Raw genomic sequence first — 25,957 nt, 5'->3', positions numbered from 1 at the left:
GCCGGGAAAGTGCTCCACTCATGGGAGACTGGACGGCAGGGCAGTGAGTCCCAGGGACACCTGGGGACTTAGGAATCCTTCTAGGTGGGAGCTAGGGAGCACCCCAGATCTGCCATCCGTGGGCAAGGGCTCACATTTTGCATCTAGGCTGGTCTGCCTCCTTCATTTAATGAGAAAGCAGGGGATCAGAAGGAGGAAGGGAGGCGCCGCAGGCCTCTGGACACCTCATCCAATGACAACATCGCAAGGGGATCATCACCCCCAACGCTGATCGCCTTGCAAGCTCGCTCGATCTGGCCTCTTGTTGGTCTTTTATTCGAGTCATTGAAACCATATGAAACTGCCACTTTTTTAGGTCAGCCCATCATACTAACCAAGATCTTAGAGAGTGGAGGTGAAGTTCGGCAGATCAGGGACCTCTGGCCGACTTGCTCTGGGTCCGCGTGTGGCCGGTAGGACCTGCAAATCTGCCCGCCGGCCCGCACTGGAGTGGCAGGTTGTGCTACAGTAGCGCCCAGTGAATCAGGTTGGCAAACTTAAGCGTGCATTCACCTAGAGCGAGTGAGTTGTTAGCAAAGCGAGGCCGCGCTCCAGCCCGCAGTTTCTGATTCCGTGGGACCCGGTGTACCCCCCAAATCTGCATTTCTAACAAATTCCCAGGTGTTGCTGACGCTCCTGGTCGGGACTCCCACTTTGCGACCCCACGCACTAGACATTTGCTGCACGGATAAAGGTCGGAGAGCGGCGCCGGACACTCACTTCTCACCCTCCAACGTCAGTCCTCCCGCGCAGGTCCGCTCACCTCGCCCTCGCACGCCCTTCAGGCTCCAGGTGGTTCCCCTCCCCCAGCTCCGCCAGGGAGGCGCCAGCCCCGGGATTCCCCCACTCTGCCCAGAGAGGGGCGCGCTCCCCGCCGGGGAGAAGCCCTCTGCCGCAGCCGCGAGTGTCGGTGCAGGGCCCAGGTGCCGGGGGATTCCTTCCCCGGACGCTCGCCGCGGGCCGGGTCGGGGCTCGGAGCAGGCGGGGCGGGGCGGGGGCGGTGCTCTGGAGGGCGCGGCGGAGCCAGCCGCGGCGGGGGCGCGGCGCACCTTGCTCCCGCCGCCCCCGCCCCGCGCCGCCGCCAGCCCCTCCCCGCGCTCCCGGCGCCCCCGCCCGCCAGAGACGGTTCCAGCCCCTTCCGTCCGCCCCGCTCCGCCGCTGTCCTCCGCCGGCCCGCGTGGGAGGACGATGGGTCAGCGCGGAAAAAGTGAATGAGGGCGGCAGCGGTGGCGGCCGCAGCCAGCGCCTGACTCGGCGGGGCCCGAGCACCGCCCGCGTCCCGGCCCCCGGCACCATGGACGCGCCGCGCGCCTCGGCGGCCAAGCCCCCGACCGGGTAAGCTGCCCCGCGGTCAGGCGGGGTGGAACGGGGTCTTCCCTGGGCTCGGACGCCCGCGTCCACACTGCGCGCTCCCGGGCAGGGCGCCCTCTCTGCTGTCCCAGCGGGTGCTGGTAGTAGTGGTGGAGCAGGTGGTGCGGTGCTGGTGTTGGGTGGTGGTGCGTGCTGTGTACTTTAGGCTCCCGGGTCGTTGCCCAGGTAACCGTGTCCGGCCGGGACCGGAGCGCACTTTTCGCGCGGGGTGGTTTTTATGCAAGCGTCCTTGTGGGGTCCCCGCCAGCACAGCCCCCACTCAGCTCAGAGCTTTCCTCAGGCCCCCGAAGTGTTTGCCATAGAGGTGGAGCGGGGAGCGAAGGGACGCCCGGCCTTTGACTCCAGCCTCGTCCCAGCGGGCTTGCCCCCTGCCAGTGTTCCGACCAAGTCTTCCCTCTCCCGGCCGCGGCGGCAGCCCCAGGGTCGGCTCTCCGGGTAGCGTGGAGGGGAGGGCTTCCCGGCTTCGCAGCCGCCCGGGCCCCGCGTTCTCGAGAGGTGTTCGCATTGCCCGGAGGGTTTCATGGCAGCAGCTCTCCCTCCCTGCCTTTATTCCAGGGTCTCCCCTGGCAGTGGAAGGGGCGCCCTGGTGGGGCCAGGCCTGAGGCGCAGACATCCGTAGCGGACCCGCGAGTCTGGGGGCCCATCCCTGTCTTCGCGATTCGGCTTCTGCCTAAACCTCTCCGGGTTTCTGTTTGCCATCCCCACACCTTGCGTGCAAGGATTACACGTCACGTTCAGGATTTGACTCGCATAAAGAGTAATTTCCCTCATGCAGGACTAGCAGCCCTGCTCATTATCCAGACCCCGAGCCAGGTGGGCCGTGCCCATCCCTGCCAGCCGCGCAGGCTGGGCCGCGGGGTCGCGCTCAGTCCCGGCGTACTTTGTAGATTTCAGCGCGGCGTGCTGGGGACCTTCGACCTCGCTTGCTTGCGTGGAGCAAATGTGTATGAGTCTTGCAAATGGAATGAGGGTTGGGGTGAGCCCTGCACCTGCTTACCGAATGGGCCCACTTTCTGCTATGGCAACTGGACTTGAAGGAGGCAGCTTTGGGGACAACAAATCTTTTTTTCTTTTACAGTTGTGTCCCACTGACTCACCCTGCCCATGTGCCCATAGGCAGGCCTGTTGCCCAAGTGTGTAAAAGACTTTCAATTGGGCTGTTTTTAAAAATTTTAAAGTTTTCCTTTAATGCCAGGAAAAAGTGAGCCAGATTAGCAAATCAAATAATCCTGAAGCTGAGAAATGTTAAAAAGAAGTTTTCTTTCTCTCTCTCGCTCTCTTTTTTTTTCTTGCAGTGCACTTATTGGTGGTTATATAATTCTCTTTGAACAAACAAATTTCCCAGAAAGAAAATAAATGTGGGAAATCCTTTTTCATGGTAATGGGCATCCCAAAATAACATAGGGAAATGTGAAACAGAGGTATCTTTAAATCTATGGCTTTCATAGCCTATTAAATGAGCCTATTTAAAGACACTGAATTATTTTGTCACTATCACCTTATAAATAAATATGAAGACAGAACATTTAAAAGGCTGGCAAAACTGTATCTAAAGAGTATCTGTAAGATCCTTGAAGGAAGTCTAATGATAGAAGTGAAAGGATGTATCCTAAGAGCGCGGCACTGTTTTCAGCCTGGTACTGTGTAGGAAGAGGTAGGCGAGGGCTGGCCTTGTTAGTGCTTGCCAAAGCTCTGATTGGCCTTCATATCTGAATGGCAAAGGAAAACTAAGGATTTTTGCTATGGAAAACATGAAATTATTATTCCTGATGCATTCAGTTCTTTCCCTCACTCGTATCCAGTGTCTAATTTACTTGTCCGAACGTCTTTGTCCAAGAAATGTAGACATATTATTTTTAACTTCTATTGTTCTCAATTACGTTGTCATTTGTTAATACTTTCTGCATTAGCATTAAGCATCAATAAAATATTAATATCCTTAATAGTTTTTCAGACAAGAATTACGTGTCTAATAAGCAATTTTGTGTTCAAATCTGAGGAGATAAAGGGTGTTAGGTCTTTCAATATTTTACATAATTTAGGTGTATGCTTGCTAATTATAAAGGTTAGATATTGCTGTGAAATTGCTGGCCTTAGTACATTGTTGGTGGCAGGCAGATTCTATTGGCTCTTCACTGAGATTACTCATCTGTTCCCTGACATTAAGGCAGTGTTTGCAGTGTTCTTGAGGGAAATTTGTTTTCCATCTGATTCTGCAACCTTTTATTATAAAATCAAACTTTCAGTAAGCCACTGTCTTCCCACATGATAACAAACGGATGAGGTGAAGCTTTTGCTGTTGCTGAAACTACCACTCCTCCTTGTGTTTTACAGATACAAGCTAGACTGGGTGCAATGAATTAAGGAGATTTCACTCTGTAAAATACGGCCTACAAACGCTTTTCTAGAGGATTACTGAAGGGAGATGGGTTGGTGAATGTAAATTCCCTGACTCTATGTCTGGCTAAATTATTAATAGGTGGTTATTAGTTAACTTTGTGAAAAACACAAATACACATTTTTACTTGGATTGAAATTGTATGGTTTTTACTAGGAATTTCATTAAAACAGTGACATATGACTTTCTTGACTCCTGGGGAAAGTGCTCTTTTAGGAAAGAGGCTGTGTGCAAAAACTAACAAGTCAGACTTGATGTGACTTTTAGGGAATTTTAGAGCTCAGCTGAAGTATAAGAATTGACAGAATACTCAGAACACAAATAAAGGCAAATTGCCTTTTGGTGAGGTTTTGAAGTATATTTAACTCTGTACTGTATCTGTTTACTTTATCTGTTTGTCTGAATATTTATGGGAGCCATCCCAGTAGTCGGCTGCTACAGAACACGGCTAAATTTCCCATTGGACCCTCTATTAGTAAAGGACAGAAGGAGGCTTGCTGTTTGGCAGGACCATGCTTACTTTTTTTTTCCTATGGAGGAAAGACATGTTTCTGTAGAATACAATAATCTCCAATGACATGAAATGTCAAAACAGCTGGTGCATTTGATTAATGGCTGTATTCAAGCAGTTTGCTCACGTAAAAATCAGTGAAAGTTTTGCTAATCAGTTTCGTCAAAATGTGGACTTCATGTAAACATAGCTGTTATTTCTTTGTATCAATTTATATTTATTTAATCAAATTATTAGAACCAGAAGAAATTTGAAAACATTAATCGAAGTGGGTAACTTGAGCTACTCTAGTGCCGTCGGTACTGCACATAGTATTAAGTGTAGAAGATCCGTGACAATTGATAGTGACCTGGGGCAGCCACAGTGACATTTTGTATTAAACCCTCATAAGCATGCAAATATTATGGAAATATTAGCTTTACACCATAATTGGTGACTTAGGTTTCTAGGCCTTTGGCTTTCGGCTAACATGTTAGAGAATGTGTTTACATTCTTTCAAATGAGAGCATGTATAATGAACTGTTACATAAAACTTTTCCTGTTAGATTTGAGCAATGTTTTTAAAAGATGTTACTTCTGAGCTACTCTTTATTTTGGCAATTCATTTAAGAAAGTAAAAGTTAAGGATTGCTTGATGTAATGTAGAGAGTAGGCCTAGGAATTTTAATGTTTTGTAATTAAAATATTTACGAATAAATTAGAAGAGTTGGACATTTCTGTGTTGCAATATCACCTAGTCTCAGAGCATTTTTATTATTTCTCAGTGGTTGTATAAAGGGGATAGAACTGAAGTATGAATATAGAACTGAAGTATGAATAACATTTGTTACAAAGGTATTTGTTAAGTGTTGCGTCTCTTCTGCCCCCAGGAACTTTTGCCTGCAGTCCCTCCTGTGTTTTCTTGTGACCTCCAGTGCACAGGTGGAGTGGATTATTATTGGGTGGAACCTTGACCCAGGCAGAGCGATAGCCCCCACGTATATGCAGGCCTGGATTCTGTGGACTCCTTAATTTGGGATCCAGAGAATGAAGTCATAATCTGTGTGCACGCAAGTGCTCCTGTAATTATTAAGAAAACAATGATTATAGGATGCATGTATACACCATAATAAGTAGTTTAGGTTTCTAGGCCTTTTGTGCTTTGTTACAAATTTATGATTGAATTTAATTTTGTAATTGATCTACAGTTTTGAAAAGTGAGCATAAATATTTGATACCAAAGTAGTAGTAATATTTAGATCAAGGGCATGCAAATCTTAAATATGCTAATAACACTTGGTTCTGATTTAGACTTGAACTTTGTAAATACACTAACAGAGAGTTCCTGTATTTATTTACTTTTTTGGTGGGGGGACATAATCTCACCATGTCACCCAGGCTGGAGTGCAATGGTGCAATCTCAGCTCACTGCAACCTCTGCCTCCTGGGTTCAAGTGATTCTCCTGCCTCAGCCTCCTGAGTAGCTGGGATTACGGGTGTGCGCCACCACACCCAGCTAATTTTTGCTTTTTTTTTTTTTTTTTGAGTAGAGATGGGGTTTCACCATGTTGGCCAGGCTGGTCTTGAACTCCTGACCTTGTGATCTGACCGCCTCGGCCTCCCAAAGTGCTGGGATTACAGGTGTGAGCCACTGCAGCTGGCTGAGGTCCTGTATTTATTATATGGTGTCTTCTTACATCCCTTCATTCTCTCCCCATCCACATTTAATTATGAAGATTTTATGTGTTGGTTAATTTTAGTTATGTGATTTTTTTCAGTTACCTTATACTATAGCTGAAAATAAGTTGATACTTCATGACCCACTGAAAGCTTTTACATATCTTCATCTTTGTACTTTTTCTCTATTTAAAATACTGTACTTGATGCTGGTTTATATTACTACATAGAGATGTATTGATAATATGCCTTTTTATACTTTTATGATTTTCATTTATTTGAGTTGTAAATTTTAGTTTCCACCTCCCCCATTTTATACTTTGCTTTCTCACTTCCACCTTGTCACCTGAGTGTTTCTGTATTTTTCAGGGTCACTCCCTGGCTTTCTGCCCCTGAATTGATGGGTAGCCTATGTCAGTTTTCTTTCATGGTTCCATAATTCCGTATTTTTCATCTATCTCTTCCTGGAATAGAATTAAACTTTTTTTCCTCATATATACTTTATATGATTTTAGTTGCCTCTTGCAAAGCTAAAGATGGTCAATACTTTCAAGTCCTAGTGCTCTTTATTCTAGACTAGAGTTTGCTGTGTCCTGCGGTGTGACAATAGACAATGAGTCTCCAACAGTGTGTATATTTCCTGCTGCCTGTCTCAGGGCCATCCCTGTGCTTTTGAGCCAGCCCCTCCAGAGAAGGATGACTTTCCCCAGCTGGGAGAAACTCTGTGGCCTCTTGGGGTGTTAGCACACTCCCTCTGCTCTCCTCATCAGGTGGCGAGCTGCTCCCTGCCAGGGCCTTGTCTTCTACAGGCCAAGTCCAATTAGAGTAATCCCCCAGCTAAAAACATTTCTATTAAGGAAAAAGCTTTTTAAGCAACTGCCAGAGTATATTTTTCTTGGATACATTTGATTAGACAGATTCCCAGACCACAAATACTTTTGTACAAATACTTTTGTAGATCCAGTTCCCATCTGCACTACACCAAGTGATGCCTGTAAAAAAGACACCAATAGATTTAGAGAAGCCAATAAAGTCCTTATCCCTTAAAAAAAAAAAAAAAAAAGAAAAGAAAAAAATACAACCGGCCAGGCTCGGTGGCTCACGCCTGTAATCCCAGCACTTTGGGAGGCCGAGGTGGGCAGATCACGAGGTCAAGAGATCGAGACCATTCTGGCCAACATGGTGAAACCACGTCTCTACTAAAAATACAAAAATTAGCCGGGCGTGGTGGCAGGCGCCTGTAATCCCAGCTACTCAGGAGGCTGACGCAGGAGAATCGCTTGAACCCGGGAGGCAGAGGTTGTGGTGAGCCGAGATTGTGCCACTGCACTCCACCTGATAACAGAAAGAGACTCTGTCTCAAAAAAACAAAACAAAACAAAAACAACCCTCTAAAGATAAACCAGGTAAGTCAGGAGTCCTGGCTGGTCGATCCCATCTCTTGTCTCCCAGGTGTCCCTCTAGCATTCACTGCCCAAGAACCTGAATCCCCATGGGGAGCCATTGCCTTAGGGATGCTCCTACCTCCCTCCAGACAGAGGCTGGCAAGGGCCAGACAGGACAATCCTTCCCTGATTCAGAATGCCCTCTGCTTATTTGTTAATCCTATTGACTTTCTTCTACCAAAGGCAGACAGCGGGAGGATTAGTGGAAAGAAAATTATCTCAGGAACAAGAGCTTTGGACCCTGGTGCCAGTTGTCCAAGGTGAAATTGCTCCTTCTCCACGCAACCTGCAGACCCATCCTGATGGGGCCTCTCCACACTTGCTCAGCTCAGGGCTCTCTGATGATGTTTCTGCCAGTGCTGCCACAGGTGCTTCTGAACACTTGACTGGTGACTACTGCAACTAGGAGCCGAGTCTTTCACCCTTTAAAATTTTAATTCATTTAAACCTAAATAGCTGTGTGCGGCTAGTGCCATGGACAGCGAGGCTCCAGCCTTTGGATTTGCCACTCTTTGTTTGCCACTGCAGCTTCCCAGGCCTTGCCCGGGGTCTCAGGCTTTCTCTCTGCCTTGGCCTGGAGAGCCTTCTTGCCCCTTTCTCAGAATGCCACCTGCTTATTGTTTAAGCTGCAGCTGGTGCTCCCCCAGGAGGCCTTCTGAGAGTAGCCCTCTCACACCCCATGCCCTCCCCTGTCCAAAAACCTCCTATGGGATTATGATTGTCCCTTTACTTGCCCCTCTGACCCACTGAATTCTGAGCAGCTGCTTGGAGGCAGGACTATCACTTTGTAAGCTTTTGTGTCGTCGGTTTGTGGCCTGTGATGCACAGAACAACCCCTGCTTCCCTCTTGCTCGTGGAAGGAGTTAGATAACATGATCGTAGACTCATGTGAGCTCTGAAATCATATGATTCAGTGTTCCCAGAATATTCTAGAGTCCTCGTTCAAAAAAACTGTTTCTTATATTGCTGCTTAAATCTTGTTTTTGCCAGCCTGTATGAGAACAGACCAATCTACTGGCACTAACATATTTGGAACTGATGTGCTTGGACTGTGCTTGCCAGTCATGCAGCCTGTTCAGTGCAGATTTGGGAGGTGTTAAGAGGTCTTATTTTGAGGAACATAAAGTGGTAGTGGCTTAAAGAGGAGATAATTCTCTCTCTTATCTAAAAGTCCACCGTGGGGGTCCTGGGCTGATGTTGGGGTGCAGTGCTCCCAGAGACCTGCTGATTTTTATTTGGTGCTCGACTGTGGCTAGTGTGCAGTCTCCATCTGTTCCAGCCTGGCCTGAGGAGGGGGAGATGCACCCTGTCCTTTCATATTCCACCTGCCAGCCATACAAATCCCTTTGCTCATGTCCCCTTGCCCCAACCATAATCACATGGTCCTTAAAGGCAGGGGGAACAGAGATCTTAGCCATCATGATTGCATTTATGACTCCTGTGAGGGCTGGGGGAACGTAGGTGTTAAAGTGTACAGATGGGTAGGTGGCTCCAGTGAGCATGTGGCTCCTCTTCTCCCCGCCGGGGTCTTGGGAAGGGGTTGACAGTTTCTGGCCTTTCTGAAAAACATGTCCTTAGTTTGCTGTGACACACACCCACGTCCTGTAGAGCCGTGACCTACAAAGCCCATGCCTTCCAGTCATCTAAGGGGAGGAAGTGACGTTTATGCTGTAATTTTAAAGGCCAGTGGTAAACAGGACTTTGCATTTGCAACACATCAGGGTGCTGACGTCCTTTGCTTTTTATGATGTCTCTGTTCTCCTTGTGCATGCTATAGCCAGCCACTTCCACTTATTCATAGTGGGCCCTAACCTGGAGGAATAGGGGAAAGAGGATCCCCCAGCCCCAGCCCTTAGGGTAGTTGCACCTGGGAAAGTCAGAGCTTCCTGCTGGTTTGGAGGAGGTAGGCAGGTTGGAGAGAGTCCTTGTTAGAATGAGGAGTATTGGCAAAGCATTGTCTTATCATAAGTTCTCTGTGTGGCTTAAGGACTCATAGAGCTGGAAGAGGAGAAATACCAAATGGATTAACTTTGCAATTACATGTGGATGGCTTGAGCAGTTAAGTAAGTAGCAAACTAAGGCTAAGGAACATAATGGGAAAACCAGCTGTGTGTGTGAGTGTATGTATGAGTGTGAGTGTGTCTGTCCGTGTGAGAGTGGGCATGAAGTTAAAGCTAACTTCCAGCACTTGGCAAAGCAGCAGATTACCAAATCAGTTCTGGCAGTTTTCAAACTTAATGACTTGGGAGTTGTATTTAAAAATAGTCTTGGGGAAGAGTGTTAATGCAGCCAAAGTGTATACTTTCGTTCATGTGGCTAATTTTTTAGTCTCTAAATACAGTTTGGTTGGCTAGAACCCTCTTAATTAAGTGCAAAATCCACTAATGTTCAATGCACAAACCATTAGCCTGGAAGGAGACTGATCGACAGCAGCCAGAGTCTGAACATTTGCCATGCAGGGCAGGTCCTTGCCAGGCTTTCCCGTCCATCCACCTGTCCATCTGTCTTGTTGTCTATAGCTACCAGGTAGAATTAGTTTCGGGTGGAACTGAGAACTCTCTTCCTCCTACTCCTGCCTAAACCACTTATTACGTGATAATGGTTATCTGTGCTCTAACAACATCACACATAGAAAGAGTGAATTGCAGATCATTCACAAGAGCCAAGCCACCCAATTGGATTTAAAAAGTGTGAATTGGGGTCATGAAGTCTGAATGTTTCTCATGCTGGGACAACCCCCTAAATCGCTACACTTTACCACTTCGCAGAAATATTTGATTGGTTTCAGCTGGTTTCAATGGCACAAGCCATAATCAAAGACTGTGTTGTGAATGCAGTTAATTTGTGAATTTCACAATAAACGGAAAAGTAAGGAAAACTAGTTTGGAAGCTAGACTAAACTGAAAAGTATTTCAGTTTGAAATATTTCCTTATTATTTGTCCATTTATTTTTACTTACCATCATGTTTCACATTTTTAGAATGATAGGTTTTTCTAAAGGAGGACACAAAAATGTTCTTCACAAGAACTTGCTGTATTTCTGCATTTGAGCCACTTGCCTGCTGCCATTGTCCAGCTGACAGAGGTAGGAGATGGTCAGAGCCTGCTCCTTGTGCGTGGGAGGTCTGGCTCTCCCCATCAGGGCCCTCTAATGTTGGTAGGACAATACTGTCCTCTGTGTCTTTTGTTTTTGTTTTTGTTTTGAGATGGAGTCTTGCTCTGTCACCCAGGCTGGAGTGCAGTGGCGTGATCTCTGCTCACTGCAACCTCTACCTCGTTCAAGCGATTCTTCTGCCTCAGCCTCCTGAGTAGCTGGGATTACAGGCCTGCGCCACCATGCCTGGCTAATATTTTTTGTATTTTTAGTAGAGATGGGATTTCACCATATTGGTCAGACTGGTCTTGAACTCCTGACCTCAAGTGATCCACCTGCCTTGGCCTCCCAAAGCGTTGGGATTACTGGCTTGAGCCACCGCATCCGGTCTGTCCTCTTGGTTTTGCAGGTGAGATTGCCATGTGACTCTGAAGTCTCTTGTCAGTGTCCATGTCCTCATTCTTGGCCACCCTGCTAGGCCACATTGAAGCACGGAACTCATTTCCAAAGCTGCTTTATGAAAGCTGCTGCCCTGGCTCCCTGCAGGGTGAAGGACGATGTTGCTATACTCTATTTCTGAAGCCCTGGAGTGTCTCAGCAGCATTTTGCCATGAAAAGCCAGTCTGCCTGCAGACATCCTTATGACTTATTCCTGGTATAGGAGCCTCATGATTACCTGTTTGATTGTGACAGAACTCATGCGTTTCTAGCATGTGCGACTCCTGAGGCTCTTAGGTGGGATTTTACTTTTTCAAAGAAATACGTGGGGTGTGATAGGAGAGGACCAAACTCAGCTGTTGTAGAGCACAGAGCACTTATGAATTAGTGTAAGGAGTCGAATCCAGACTCCCCCTCGTCAAAGCAAGATGTTCTGCCTTGATACTGGCTGATTAACTAATAGACATTGAAAAGTCTTTTGTACAGAATGTTGGCCCAGCTCAGTGTCTTGGGCTGATAAATTTAATGAAAACACAGAGCTCTGCTCTGTTCAATACATGAGCTTCCTTCAAAGTAGAAGCTATACAGAACCCAGACCCACAAATTCACTAATTGTGTTTTCTTTAGGTAACTTTATGCAGCCCTTGCTCCAGGCTGCAAGAGCCTCAGTGATGAGCTGGGTGATGCTTTTAGGGCCTCTTCTCTGGAGGTGAGTTGGGCCCTGTTGGCCTGGGCATGCTAGGCAGTGTCGGGGCTTCTAGAGGCCAACACCCTCCAGCAGGGATGAGCTGAGCATGGGGAGAAAATATTCCCTGGTGTGTGGCACTTCCAAGCCCCTCTAGGTTCATGGTGCCTAGTGTTGCTGTGCTCGTGGGATCCCACTCATCTGCATTACAGCTCACACCTGAAGACACTTGGGAAGCAAGAGCCATCTTCATTCATCAAGTATAATGTTTTGTTTTTTTTTTCCCCAAGACAGAGTCTTGCTGTCGCCTGGGCTGGAGTACAGTGATGTGATCTCAGATCTCAGCTCACTGCAACCTCCATCTCCTGGGTTCAAGCAATTCTCCTGCCTCATCCTCCCGAGTAGCTGGGATTATAGGCACGTGCCACCATGCCTGGCTAATTTTTTTTTTGTATTTTAGTAGTGACAGGGCTTCACCATGTTGGCCGGGCTGGTCTCGAACTCCTGACCTCAAGTGATCCACCTGCCTTGGCCTCCCAAAGTGCTGGGATTACAGGCATGAGACACCACGCCCGGCCATCATTGAGTACAGTATTTTAAGTGCATACCTGGTACCTGGTTGAGGGGCTTTTTAGTGCCATGAATGAGCTGTGTGTTCTTGGCTCTCCTGGGGCCTATGCAAGCAGAATGTCCCTCAATCTATTTTTTTTTTTTAATTTAGTTTTAGTCACTTTCACAAAACTAATTTATCCTTCTTACAATGTTTCACTTACCTGTGCAGAATCCTCCTTCTGTTAGAACTGATTGTTCTAAATGACATGCACCAAGTTGGAAGATTATATCTTTTGTCTTTTTATTTCAACTGTTGATCTGTAGAAAATATTGCTTTTTAGATGAGGTATCTAGATGGCAACCTCAGAGGAAAATTATATGTTAGAAATGTTTTCTTGATGTTTACTTTTCATTTTCTGAGTTTAAAATTATACAGTATTCTTATAGTCAGGGGTAAGACTGGCTGCAGAGCCTGATGGGAAGTAATACATGACTTGTGTTTACACTGGGCTGGCTTTCATGATTTACCCATGTGCCTGGGAGGGGGATGCCCTTCATTTGTGTAACATTTTTTACTTAGGGTGGTGTTTTTATAATGCTAAATATTTGTTATCATGAAAAGATGTTCTTATTTATTTTAAACAAATGAAAGTGACATATAACTGAAACAGATTTTCCACAAGGCTCAGCTTGTGTCCTTCTTTGTTGTGTCACAGTGACGTAGGGACCAGCCCTTGCGCTACCTAGTGGTGCTGGCATTTGGAGGGGCGGGGGCTGTGCTCTGGGGAGCACGGCTGGTTTGCAGCTCTCTGGTAACTTCTTGGTGAGGGTGTCAACCTACAGAATGTGAGTGGAAGGACAAGGCCCACACATCCATCCTCCCCCTGAAAGCTGTGTCACTCCGAGGGACTGTTTAACCTCCTCATCCCTCATGACTAAGGCGGAGATAATTAGATTGCAGGGTTTTATGAGATGATTAGAGACCAGGAGTAACAGCATCAGTGGAGGGCCTGTCACAGGACAGTTCCTATTTTTTTTTTCATTTCTTTTCTCTTTATAAAATATTGTTATTTTCCCATTATTGTTTTTTTGCCAGTATTCCATCATTCTGGACCAAGAACGTATAATAAATGTGAAACTCTATCCAGACACCTGTTTTTACAAAGACTTGCACTGCCTTTCCAGTAGGAAATATTACTGCTACCATTCTGTTTTCTTATGGTAAAAATGCGGCCAGTGCCATCTTGATATGAAACTAATGATTCTAATAATCAGAAGGAATCTGTTGGTTTAGAACAGAAAAATAGCACTAGAAATACAATAAAAATCATAGCTTGTATTCATAAATTGTTTTTCAGTGGATGTTGTAAACCAGGTTTGTACCAGGACCAGGTGGGTCACACCGATGAGGAAGTCATGGGCTGGACAGGGTGGGGTGGGGAGAATGAATGGTGACTCCTGTCCCACTGGAAGAACTTTGTTAGAAGGCTGGACCCGCCTGTGACCTCTGCCTCACCACTTCTAAATAGAGGTCATTGTGCTGTGCCCTTTGTTTTGCTCTCCTAGCAGTTCTTGAATGCTGTGAGGGCGAGACCACGATTCCTCCGTCATGCAGGTGTGGCTGCCTCTCTCACACCATCGCTTTCTAAGCTGACCTTGGTGCTGGTGACAACCTGAGACTGGATTCTGGTCTCCTGACTATTGGACCAGTGAGTGGTTTTGGGGAAGCACTAGCGTCTGGGGACTTCCCTCTGAACTTCAGGGTGCCACCAGCATTATTCCATGAAACCCTTTACCCATTAAAAAAATATAAAAATAAATGTCTGAGTTTAGTGTTGGTGTGCATGTAGTCAGCAGCCTGTCCCATATGTTCTGTCGGCAGCTCCGCAGACCACTCAGAGAAAAATAATGACAAATGATGACCACCTTTAAAAGTGATGTTTGGATATTAGATAAAATCCTCAGCCAGTCTGTAGACCCACTGGGAAAAGTGTAAGGAAAGGATCCATACAGAACAGATCAGAATACATTCGTACCTTCCCTGTTTGGAGTTGGATCAGCAGATAAGCTGAATTTTGATACATGTCTGTGTTTGTCACATGTAACATCTAAGAGCTTGGTAAAATCCCTCTCCCAGGCACATTAACTTCATATAAATAAATAGGTGCTCATGAACACCAGTTGCTTTGACACACTTCCTTGTGGAATGAGTCTGTTTTTGCTAGAGGAAAGTAATGATAAGTGATGTCTCTGTTTCTGTGGCTGCCTCCATCTGGGAGGGCTGGGGATGCCACCCCATCACCTCTTACCTCCAGTGGAATCGCCTCTGCATGCGTGGTCAAGTCAGGTGCGCACAGAGACAGGATTACTGGTTTTGTATTTTTGTTTGTTTGTAGAGAGGGGTTTTGCTGGTCTTCAACTCCTGAGTCAGGCAATCTGGCTGCCTTGGCCTCCCAAAGTGCTGGGATTACAGGTGTGAGCCACCACGCCTGGCCCGGGATTGCTGGTTTTGGATGGTGGGCTTTCCTGTCCACCATTCGATTAAGTTTTGTGTCCTCAGATTTTATAAAAGGGTATAAAGCGTTTGTATCTATCTTTGCATCCAAATGTAAAAGCATAAATGTGAAATTATGATCTATTGTGTTAACTTTGTCATGAGGCTTGGGAAAACATCAATGTATTATGTTTTAAAACATTCTAATTTGTGAAATACAGGTTTCTATTGCAGTGATAAAACAGTAGCTTGTTTCTGAGCCGGCAGCCCTGTGAGTGGGTTATTGTTGTCATAGTTTCAGCATTACGTTGGGAAGACTGAGCTGGTGATTTAGCACATGCCAAAAACTGAGTCACCACAGCCGTTTGGTTGGGGGTGAGGGGTGAGGCGTCTGTAACATTCTCTGATAACAGTGCTTGGTGCCCTGTATAGCATTGTCTTTTAAAGTGGTAATTTATTACCAATGAGTAAAACTGATCTCAGTTAAGTTCCAGTATTTTGAAAGCACAATTATTACCAGAATTATGAATTATTATTATTTTTTTCTTAGAAATAGAGTCTTGCTACATTGACCAGGCCAGTCTTGAACTCCTGGCCTCAAGCAATCCTCCCTGTCTTGGCTCCCCAAAGCGTTGGGATTACAGGCCTGAGCGACCACACCCAGCCCAGAATTGTGACTCTTTTTTTTTTTTTTGAGACGGAGTTTCACTCTTGTTGCCCAGGCTGGAGTGCAATGGCATGATATCGACTCACCGCAACCTCTGCCTCCTGGGTTCAAGCGATTCTCCTGCCTCAGCCTCCTGAGTAGCTGGGATTACAGGCCTGTACCACCACACCTAGCTAATTTTATATTTTTAGTAGAGACAGGGTTTCTCCATGTTGGCTAGCTTGGTCTCGAACTCCCGACCTCAGGCGATCCACCCACCTCGGCCTCCCAAAGTGCTGGGATTATGGGATTACAGGTGTGAGCCACCACACCTGGTCCAGAATTGTGAATCTTTAGGAAAAAAATTAATGGTCTTATCAATTTACTTTAGCAGTAGAATTTCTTATAAAACTTAACTGCTAGGAAATGATGGCATCATTGCTTTATTTATGTGACCCCCTCCAAATTTATTATGGTGGGAGTGAGGCCAGGCCTTCGCCCTTGTTAGCCGAGCAGTCTTCACCTATTTTGTAAGCACCTCCTAGGATGGGGCCAGGCTACGGAGACATGCAGCTGGGTGGCTACCCTCCAGGAGGGCCACGACACTGACGACCCGTCAGAGCCAACCAGGGGAGAGGCCCCTGGCTCTGACTGTTTAGGAGCCATGCCTCTTTGAAGCTGGGAGAGGCAAAGCTTCCAGGTTTTGAACTGGGGGTTGAAAACTAGATAAAATGTGACTGGGCAGAGAGGCAGGCATGGACCGACCGCCAGGAATGGAAGCCCAAGGACGGAGGAACATACAGGGATTCCCAGCACAGTGGGACCCCACAGAGCGGAGGAACCTGCAGTCCACTGGAGGGGACACTGAGGACGGCAGATGACTTAGATGCCTGGATCCGCGGCTGGAATCTGTGACTTGGAACCACGTAGCAGTGGGCAGGCAATGTGGGGGTTTGGATTTTCTCTGGAAGAGCTGGGGGATTGGTCGGAGGCCTTAAGCAGAGGAGCAGCTTGCTTACAAAGGTTGTTCTTCGAATATTAGATTGACACCCAGGTATGAGAGAAGCCCCGGGGGAAAGAAGACAGGGTGGGGCCCGGCAGGGACAGCCTGCAGAACATGGCCCAGGCCTGAGAGACAAGGGCTTGGCCTTGCCACCCGCAGTACCGCTGTGAAGGAAGGGGCAGTGCTGCTGTGTTGTGAGCTCCCCACTGAGGTACAGGTGATGGGGGCCCAGGCAGTTCCCCATCACAGAGCCCAGAGCGCGGACTGTGAGGCCCCTGGCCAGATAGGAAGGAGGTGCCAGGCGCGGTAGTTGAAGTTCCCTCACTCACTCTTCTCTGGCCATATTAGTGCTGAGGGTGCTGCCTGCCCAGAAGAGGATAAAGGGTGAGCGTCCTCCAGAGGCTCCAGTCTCAGAGGAGAGACACATCTGCCAGGAAGCCCCAGAGGAGGGGAGAGTGGCCCAGGAAGCAGGGGAGGGTCCGCTTCAGAGCAGCAGCCTGCGCAGTGGGCGGTGCGTGTATCCCACCACACTTACTCCTCATCTCAGCGTGCGGGGTGAGGGTGCTCTTCCCATTTTAACAGTGAGGCACGTGGGACACAAGATAGTAACATGGTGACCAAGGGCAGCCAATGGAGCCGTTAACCCCACATCTGGACCCCGCAGTCCCACAGCCCAGCGCACACTGCTAACCCAGTCACATGCACCTCAGCTATCCCTGGAAAGGATCCCAGGGCCCCGATGACAGGTGTGAGTCTGAGCTAGAAGTGGGGAGAGGGTGGGGAGGGTTTTCCAGGAACTGTGAATGGCAGGAACAAGTCAGGTTCTTGGGAGGGTTTGAGTGTCCTGAGAGGAAGTGAGAGCTCCCCGGAGAAGGCATTCTCCCATTTTACCCACGAGTACAGTGAGCCCCAGACTGTGTTCCTGCCTCACTTGGGCAGTGGTGACAGGATGCAGACCCAGGCCTGTAGGAGCACGCAGCTCCTTCTAACATACCGCGTAGCTCCTTCTAACACATCAGGTGACACTCTGGGTAAGAAGAGTCCAAACCCAGGCCAGGTGTGAGAGCCTTCCACGGTTTAGTAACCTCTGTTTTGGCCAGGCGCAGTGGCTCACGCCTGTAATCCCAGCTCTTCGGGAGGCTAAGGCAGGCAGATCACCTGAGGTAAGGAGTTTGAGACCAGCCTGGCCAACATGGTGAAATCCCCATCTCTACTAAAAATACAAAAATTAGCTGGGCATGGTGGGGGGTGCCTGTAATCCCAGCTACTCAGGAGGCTGGGACGGGAGAATTGCTCGAACCCAGGAGACAGGGGTTGCAGTGAGCTGACATGCTGCCACCGCACTCCAGCCTGGCAACAGAGTAAGACTCTAACACAAAACAAAACAAAAAAGCAAATCTCAGTTTTGATTCTGAAATCTAAGGCAAGCATGAACATGTGTAATAGGGAAGTAAGGAAGGCACAAGGGCAATAGACTGGGTCGTGGGGGTCAGAGATGCATGGCCTATTTGCAAGGCCTGGAGGCCTGCGCTAGTCCAGGTGTGGTCTGTGAACTGGTCTGCAGTGAGATGAGTGCGCCACTAAGAGTGAGCATCCGCAGACTTTCATAGCAGCTTGATGTTGTTGCCATATTTAAGCGCGTGGTCATTGACGGTGCCTCAAGTAGGGTACAGATGACCTGTCTTGTGGAGTCATGGGTCACCTGTGGCATGGAGAGCTTTTCCTGTATTATGGTCCTCATCCCCCTAGTAGACCTGTACATAGGTGCCATTACTGTCACTTTCTTGAAGAGGAGGACACTGAGTCTCAGAGAGGTTAAGCAGCTTGCTCAGGGTGACAGCCCACCCTTGTAGTCATGAAGCCTTGCAGCGGCCTCTCCCTCGGCGCCATTTCAGCTCTTCATATGTTTTGTTTTTCTCGGAGCAGGACTGCCAGGCTCTTCCTGAGCCCAGGGCTGCAGCACCCATCCTCCTTAGAAAGCGCCAACTGGGTTTCAGGAGTGCTAGCAAGCTATGGGTCAGTCCCCCTGGAACCTGGACTCATATGCTAGGAATTATTAACGATTCGGTCCCTTTGAAACTTGTGACTTTAGGGAAGAAAGAGAAACAGATAGGAGAAGATAGGTAAAATCTAGATGTCTGTAGTCTCTATTGATTTACCTTATTTTCTGTCCTAGCAATATCGAAGCAAAGGATATGCACAAGTTCTTTGGAATATAATACTTTCTAAATAGCCAATGCTGCACCTCCTGGGCAGACAGGCAGTGGACGCCACTGTGTGTGACTGTTGCTGGCTCATGCATTCGTTAGTGTCTTAAGGATGTCCAGCCCTGGAGGAGGGGTGTGTGTGTGTGTGTGTGTGTGTGTATGTGTATGTGTATATGTGTGTATGCGTGCTCATAGACTTGGAAGGTTGTGTGTCTCATCTTTGGGAGGTGTGCTGTGCAGCCTGTCTGGCCTCAGGGGCAGAAAGATATGAGGTGGCCACCAGCAACACCTCCCCTTGGCTTTCCTGGCCTATGCCATTCGTGGTTGAGGAAAGCTGTTCAGATGGTGCCTTCCTGACTCCATGAAGATTGATTGTGCTGGGGAGAATCTGGGTGGAGAGTATCTTGGGGTAGAGAGGAAGAAGAGAGCTGAGATATGAGAAAGGGCTTATTTGCTGGGACAAGTGGGTTTGACCTCAGAACTTCGATGTCGTCTGTGCTCAAACAAAGCCACTGTAGTCTTGTTTACGGTTTTGGATCGTACAGTATCATATTAGTGGTGCAGTTGTTGTTACTAACTACTGAAGTAGGATGAGACTTATGCAGCATGTGAAGTGACAGGGTCAACAGAGAAAATTTACACATTTGCACCATTTTGCAGCTTTCAAAGTCCCAACATCTGCCTATTCTTTTGACACAAGACATACTCATGAGCCTGGTGGGCAAGCATTTCTTTCCCTACTTTTCGGATGGTGAATGGGTCATGAGCTAAGAAAGAGCAATGAAGTGGCCTGCCTTGCTCACATTTGCTTTCCTGCTGGGGTGGGGGGTGCCCTGTGTGGCCCCAGCCCATGTGTTAGGTGGTCAGAGGTCAGAAGTGATGGAGAATGTCATTGCAGGAGCATGCACAGGCAGCAAGCTGCACAATTAGCCCTGAATAGCAGGCCACCTCTTAAAGCATGGCCTGACCACAAAGGTGACTGGATTGAAGCCTGTAGGTGTATAGTTACCTATTGCTACATAGCAAATCACCCTAATCTTAGCAGCTTAGCAGTGGGAATGGCTTTACTGGGTGGTTCTGATGAGAATTTTAGGTTGTAAGTATGCTTACAGTCGTACGTGGTGGCTGGACAGTGGCTCAGTTTTTGCCAACTTTTGTCAGGATGCCTCAGCTTTTTGCCATGTGGCCTCTCTGTATGCCTGAGTGTCCTCACAACATGGCAGCTGACTTCCTGTAGAGCATGTGATTTAAGAGGGGGTGCAAGGAGCAATTTGCAAGGCCTTTTATGACCTATCCTTAGAAGTGATATACTGTCACTGGCCTCGTACTTTATTTGTCAGAAGCAAGTCACTAAGTCCAGCCCATACTCAGGGGCGGGAAGTTAGGCCCCATCTTTGGAAGAGATTAGTGTGAAACATTTGTGGTCGTATTTTGATCTACCCTAGGGCAATATGGTCTTGACTGTCTTTTCCCAAAGCAACTTGGTTAAACTCCTAGTGAAGATGCATTGAAAACATACATCGAGTGGCCTCTGAAGAGGAGACTTTTATAACCAAATCCCACTGATACAAACCTTTCTCATGGTTGGCTTTTTCATGTATCAAGGGCTGCATGTGACAGTTTTCTTTATAGAAATATGTATCATTGTTTATATAAAGATTTTCAAGGCCAGGCATGGTGGCTCAAGCCTGTAATCCCAGCATTTTGGGAGGCTGAGACGGGCAGATCACCTGAGGTGAGGAGTTCGAGACAAGTCTGGCCAACATGGCAAAACCCCATCTCTACTAAAAATACAAAAAATTAGCTGGGCATGGTGGCAGGCGCCTGTAATCCTAGCTACTTGGGAGGCTGAGGCAGGAGAATTGCTTGAACCTGGGAGACGGAGGTTGCAGTGAGCTGAGATCGTACCATTGCACTCCAGCCTACGTGACTGAGTTAGACTCCATCTCAAAAAAAAAAAAGCTTATCAAAATGATGAAACTTAGCTTACCATGTTAAAAACAACAACAGAAAACCTCAGGTACTGAAAAGTGACCACATGCCACAATTGGGACAGTCCCAGTTAACACCTGGTATGATTCCTTATAATGCCCATTTCACTTACCAAATTTTCCTGTCTGGACTATCAATGTTATGATTGCTCAGCCTTGATGCTGAGTCTACCTAGGTAAAGATGAGGATGGGATTCTGCCCTGGTGGGTATTAACCAGGGATGTGCATCCCAGTCACCCTGGAGCTTTGGATTAGAAGCATACCTCAGCTCTTCCCAGGGGGATGCTGCCTGGGCCAGCAGGGAGGGGACTCACAAGACGGTCTGAAGGTGCTCCCTGGTGATTCAGACATCCAGCCTTGGCTAAAGATGATCCTTTTATTCATCATTCAGTATTACACCCAGCCATCAATTCCTTAAATGTGTATTAGTTGAAATATTGTTCCAGCTGCCAAGGTGGCCAGCCTGGGAGTTCTATTTGGTGGAAAAGACCTGAATACATACAGCGTGGTCGTTTTCCAGAACAAGAATTTCCTCTTCATGAAATATGTGTTTGTAATGCACTTCACATGGTTTAACCAAGTTACTGTGGAAAAAGGTGGTCCAGCCCAGATTGCAAGCAAGTTCTCGTGCTATACTTGGCACCTCCCTGTGAGTAATCAGCAATATCAGAATGCCCATAAATTCTCACAAGCAAACATCTACCATGAAACAAAAACTATACTGTAAAATACTTTCTTTCTTCCTTGTTTTTTTGTTTTAATAGTAACAATAGCATAGGGTTGTATTGTGAATTAAATGAACAGAATAACTAACAGCTCTTTAGAATGACTGTAATCCAGTAAGTAGAATTCGGTAAACTGGCTATTTTTACTATTCTGAAAATCAGTCTCTTACTGTTTTTATGAATTGGAACTGGCTGGAGAGTGGGGTCCAAAAGTATGGGTTTTCTAACCTAAACACCCAATTTTGGTTACTATGGATTGAAAGCCTAGAAAGAATTAGAAAGCACATCTGGCAAATGTAGATTACTCAGAGATGCCTGTACCAAATAAATAAAACATTAGTAATAAGTATTAGAACTTGAAACAACTAAACAAAAAGAGCTCACAGATGCCATTCACCAACATCATATGTCAATTTTTTTTCTTAAACCAAAGAAACATTTGCCTACCAGCTGCCTCAAAAATTTAATTTAGAAGCAAACATACATACATACCGTAAAATGCTTTCAGAGTCATTTATCTAATTGATTTCCTGCGGTATTATCTGCCCCCCCAAAAAGTTATCTTAAGTTGTTGATCAAAAAAGAAATGAAATATTTAACTTGTGTAAAATAATGCTTTGGTAAAAAAGCAAAACCAAAAACAAAAGAATAAAAAAGAAAAAGAAAGTAAAGCCAAGCTTAATTAAACAAAAGTATTGAATGCCTTCATTTAATCAAACGTCTCCCATGTTAGGACAAACTTTACATTAAAATGATATGTGTATGATTGTCTCTGTGTTGTTTGTCATATTGCCCTACGTATTATGAAAGTTTGAATATGAAATGATCCATTTTTCTGATGTAGGATCATTTTAAAATGGATTTATTTAATTGGCTCATGATTTTTAAAAACTATTAATTAAAATTCACCTGTGTGCTGATGTCATGGGTGTCCCTGCCCTGACAGATCCCACAGTAAAGAAGAGAGGACTGATCTTTAAAGGCCATTACAACAAGTGTCATCATAGAGACGTGTGCAAAGTGCTTCATGAACACCCAGAAAAGGAGGAGCGGAGCAGTTAGTTCCACTTGTAGGGTGGGGCTAAGATAAGTCAGGTTTATTTTTATGAAAGGCTTCTCAGAAAATTATTTTGCTGAAGCAGTTCTTAAATATAACACTCCTTCCAGACCTAAGCCACAGCCAGGCCAGACAAGCTGTAAATATCCCCAAGATTAGCTTATGTAAATAGTAGCTTAGGGATTACTCAGTGAGGATTTTTAAATTTTCATTGATCACTTAGGGGAGGGTACAGAGGTGTGGAGAAGTTCAGACTTCTGTGAGGCTGCCAGGATTTGAAATTTTTCAGAAAGGTTAACAAGAAAGTTGAGATTAGGTTGGCCACAATTTCTTGGACTTTGATGGCAGTTGTTGGACACATCATCTATAGGGACCTACGGAACACCAGAGGCACAGGACAGTTAACACAGAATGTGAACTGATGGCCCTGGGAGGGTGTCGTACATATCCTTGTCTCCAGGATGTCCTGTTTGCTTTGCTGGGTGTGTCCCAACACTTGCAAAGTAGTTGCTGTCAGTGACAGTCTGAAAGGACAGGCCTGTATCAGTGACTGTGTATATATCTAGGCATTTGTAAGATTATTTCATTGGTTCCAGTTAATTGGGCAATATTTTCTTAGAAAAAATGTTTTTTAATATATATATTTTTAATTATTATTCTTTTTACCCTAAGTTCTGAATACATGTGCAGAATTTGCAGGTTTTTTACATAGGTATACATGTGCCATGGTGGTTTGCTACACCTATCAACCTGTCATGTAGGTTTTTTTTTTTTTTTGAGCCAGAGTCTTGCCCTGTCACCCGGGCTGGAGTATAGTGGTGCGATCTCTGCTCACTGCAACTTCCGCCTCATGGGTTCAAGCGATTCTCCCTCCTCAGCCTCCTGAGTAGCTGGGATTACAGGCACCTGCCATCATGCCTGGCTAATTTTTATATTTTTGTAGAGATGGGCTTTCAACATGTTGGCCAGGCTGATCTTGAATTCCTGACCTCAGGTGATCTGCCCGGCTCGGTCTCCCAAAGTGCTGGGATTATGGTTGAGAGCCACTGTGCCCAGCCTGTCATTTAGGTTTTAAGCTCCTCATGCATTAGATATTTGTCCTAATGCTCTCCCTCCCATTGCCCCCACTCTCCAACGGGCCCCAGTGTGTGCTTTTCCCTAATTGGGCAATATTTTTAAAAATAAACAATTTTGATAACTTTGAATAAGTGATACCAGTAAAACTTTAAATTCTATATAAATAGAGCATAGATCATGTGCAAGGACAGTGCTAGGTCTACAGGGGGTACAAAAACATGCTAATATTGCTGGACCTCAAGGATGACATGGTTTAGTTAGAGGCTAGTGATGTCAAGTACAGAAAAATATTAAACTTTTACTTGGAATTAAGAGTAAAATAGTTCTTGTTTTTGAGACGGAGTTTCACTCTTGTTGCCCAAGCTGGAGTGCAACGGTGCAATCTCAGCTCACTGCAACCTCCGCCTCTCAGGCTCAAGTGATTCTCCCACCTCAGCCTCCTGAGTAGCTGGGATTATAGGCCTGTGCCACCACGACCGGCAAATTTTTTTGTTTGTTTGTTTGTTTTTTTTTTTTTTGCACTTTTAGTAGAAATGGGATTTCACCATGTGGGCCAGGCTGGTCTTTAACTTCTGACCTCAGGTGATCTGCCTGCCTTGGCCTCCCAAAGTGTTGGGATTACAGGCGTGAGCCCGCGCCCCTGCCTTTTTTTTTTTTTGAACGGAGTCTCACTGTGTTGCCCAGGCTGGAGTGCGGTGGCACATCTCCACTCACTGCAGCCTCCATCTCCCAGGTTCAAGTGATTCTCCTGCCTCAGCCTCCTGAGTAGCTGGGACTACAGGCATGTGCCACCATGCCTGGCTAATTTTTGTATTTTTAGTAGAGATGTGGTTTCACCATGTTGGCCAGGCTGGTCTTGAACTCCTGACCTCAAGTGATCCGCCTGCCTTGGCCTCCCAAAGTGCTGAGATTATAGACATGAACCACCGAGCCCAGCCTAAAGTAGTTCTTGACTGTTGAAAAACTTAGGCAAGTAGCTACAGACCGAGTGCCTGTCACTTACATACTGGGAGCACTGTGCATGATCCAGCACTCCTTACTAAGCCTGGGACAACCTGGGAGCACTGTGCGTGACCTAGGACCTCTTACCAAGCATAGAATGACCTGGGAACACTATGCATGATCCAGCACCCCTTACTGAGCATGGGACAACCTACCTTATAGCCAGTGTCTGTTGGTTCTCAGTTATGGATGAACTTCTTCTTTTTCCTCTTTGTGATTGAGAAGGTGTACTGTATTTTGGAGCTACCTTAGTGAGGTGTATTTATGTACAGTAAACTGTACATATTAAGGCATACAGCTTTATGAATTTTGATGTGTATGACACCCTTGAAAGTTACCACAACTGAGATAGAGAAGTTTTTCTGTTGCTGCTCAAAGGTTTCTTGTGCTTCTTTACAATCCATTCCTCCCTCTTCTGTGCTCCTCGACTACCATTCATCTATTTTATTTATGTAGGTGGCGTCTTTTTGTCTAGTTCTTTCACTTGGCGTGATGATTTCATGGTGTCTCTATTGTTCATCCCTCTTTATTGATGAACAGCATACCATCATTAATTTACAACAATTTGTTCTCCCATTGATTGACATTTAGGTTGTTTTGGGGTTTTAGCTATTACAAATAAAGCTATTATGAACATTCATTTATAGTTTTTGTAAAGACATATATTCCTTTTCTTTGGGGTAATTACCTAGGAGTGGAATGGCTAAGTCACACTGTAAATGTTTGTTTAATGTTTTACAAAACTGACAGGGTTTTTTAGCTGAGAAGTAGTTTGGCGAAAACGAAACGAAGCAAACAAACAACTACAAAAATGCCAGGCTGTTTTCCAAAGTAATTGTTTCTTCTTCTTCTAGCAGTGGATGGGAATTACAGTTGTTGGGTCAGTGTTTAATTTTCACTTTCTAATACCTGGCTTCAGGATATAAGGGGGCCATTTAAAGAATACAATTAGATTAGGTTGGCTGAATTATGTTTTTCCAGCTTTTGATGAATTTTTTAAAATGTCTTTATCAGTCATATTTAAATAGTACTCATTCTAAATAATCAGATTCTTTAAAGCAATACTCTTGGAATGGTTGACTTTTTATGGGATTTCCTCAAATATAATAATCAACAGTCATTGATTTGAAGATTAATTTAATTCCATTCAGTGGGTGACTTAAAATGACAAAATGGACATGGAAACTTTCAAATGTAAATAAAAGCAGAGAACATAGTAAAGAAACCTTGTGGGTCCATTCATGAACTTTGGCAATTTTTAACATTTTGCCAATTCTCCCACTTTTTTTTTTGAGACGAAGTCTCATTCTGTTGCCCAGGCTGGAGTGCACAGTGGCACAATCTCAGCTCGCTACAGCCTCCACCCCCTGGGTTCAAGAGATTCTCCTGCCTCAGCCTCCCAAAGAGCGCCCTCCACCACGCCCAGCTAATTTTGTATTTTCAGTAGAGATGGGGTTTCACCATGTTGGTCAGGCTGGTCCAGAACTCCTGACCTCAGGTGATCTACCTGTCTCAGCTTCCCAGAATGCTGGGATTACAGGTGTGAGCCACTGTGCCTGCCCCCA

The 25,957-nt window shown here is 46.1% G+C and overlaps 1 protein-coding gene across 3 annotated transcripts in view; it reads left to right on the top strand.

Annotated features, from left to right (window-relative positions):
• The first annotated feature begins 1,163 nt into the window (after positions 1-1,163).
• The window catches only part of COBL (cordon-bleu WH2 repeat protein), a 303,066-nt gene continuing 278,272 nt past the window's right edge, over positions 1,164-25,957 (top strand). For all 3 annotated transcript variants that reach the window (XM_023232060.2, XM_023232059.2, XM_023232062.2), the window contains exon 1: positions 1,164-1,374. In XM_023232060.2, coding sequence (XP_023087828.1) covers positions 1,334-1,374 — 41 coding nt within the window. In that variant the 5' untranslated portion in view covers positions 1,164-1,333. The remainder of the gene's footprint in view (positions 1,375-25,957) is intronic.

Source organism: Piliocolobus tephrosceles, chromosome 8 (assembly GCF_002776525.5).
Source record: "Piliocolobus tephrosceles isolate RC106 chromosome 8, ASM277652v3, whole genome shotgun sequence".
Classification (NCBI taxonomy): domain Eukaryota; kingdom Metazoa; phylum Chordata; class Mammalia; order Primates; family Cercopithecidae; genus Piliocolobus; species Piliocolobus tephrosceles.
The sequence above is the reverse complement of the archived record's forward strand: the minus strand, read 5'-3'. Positions and strand labels throughout refer to the sequence as shown.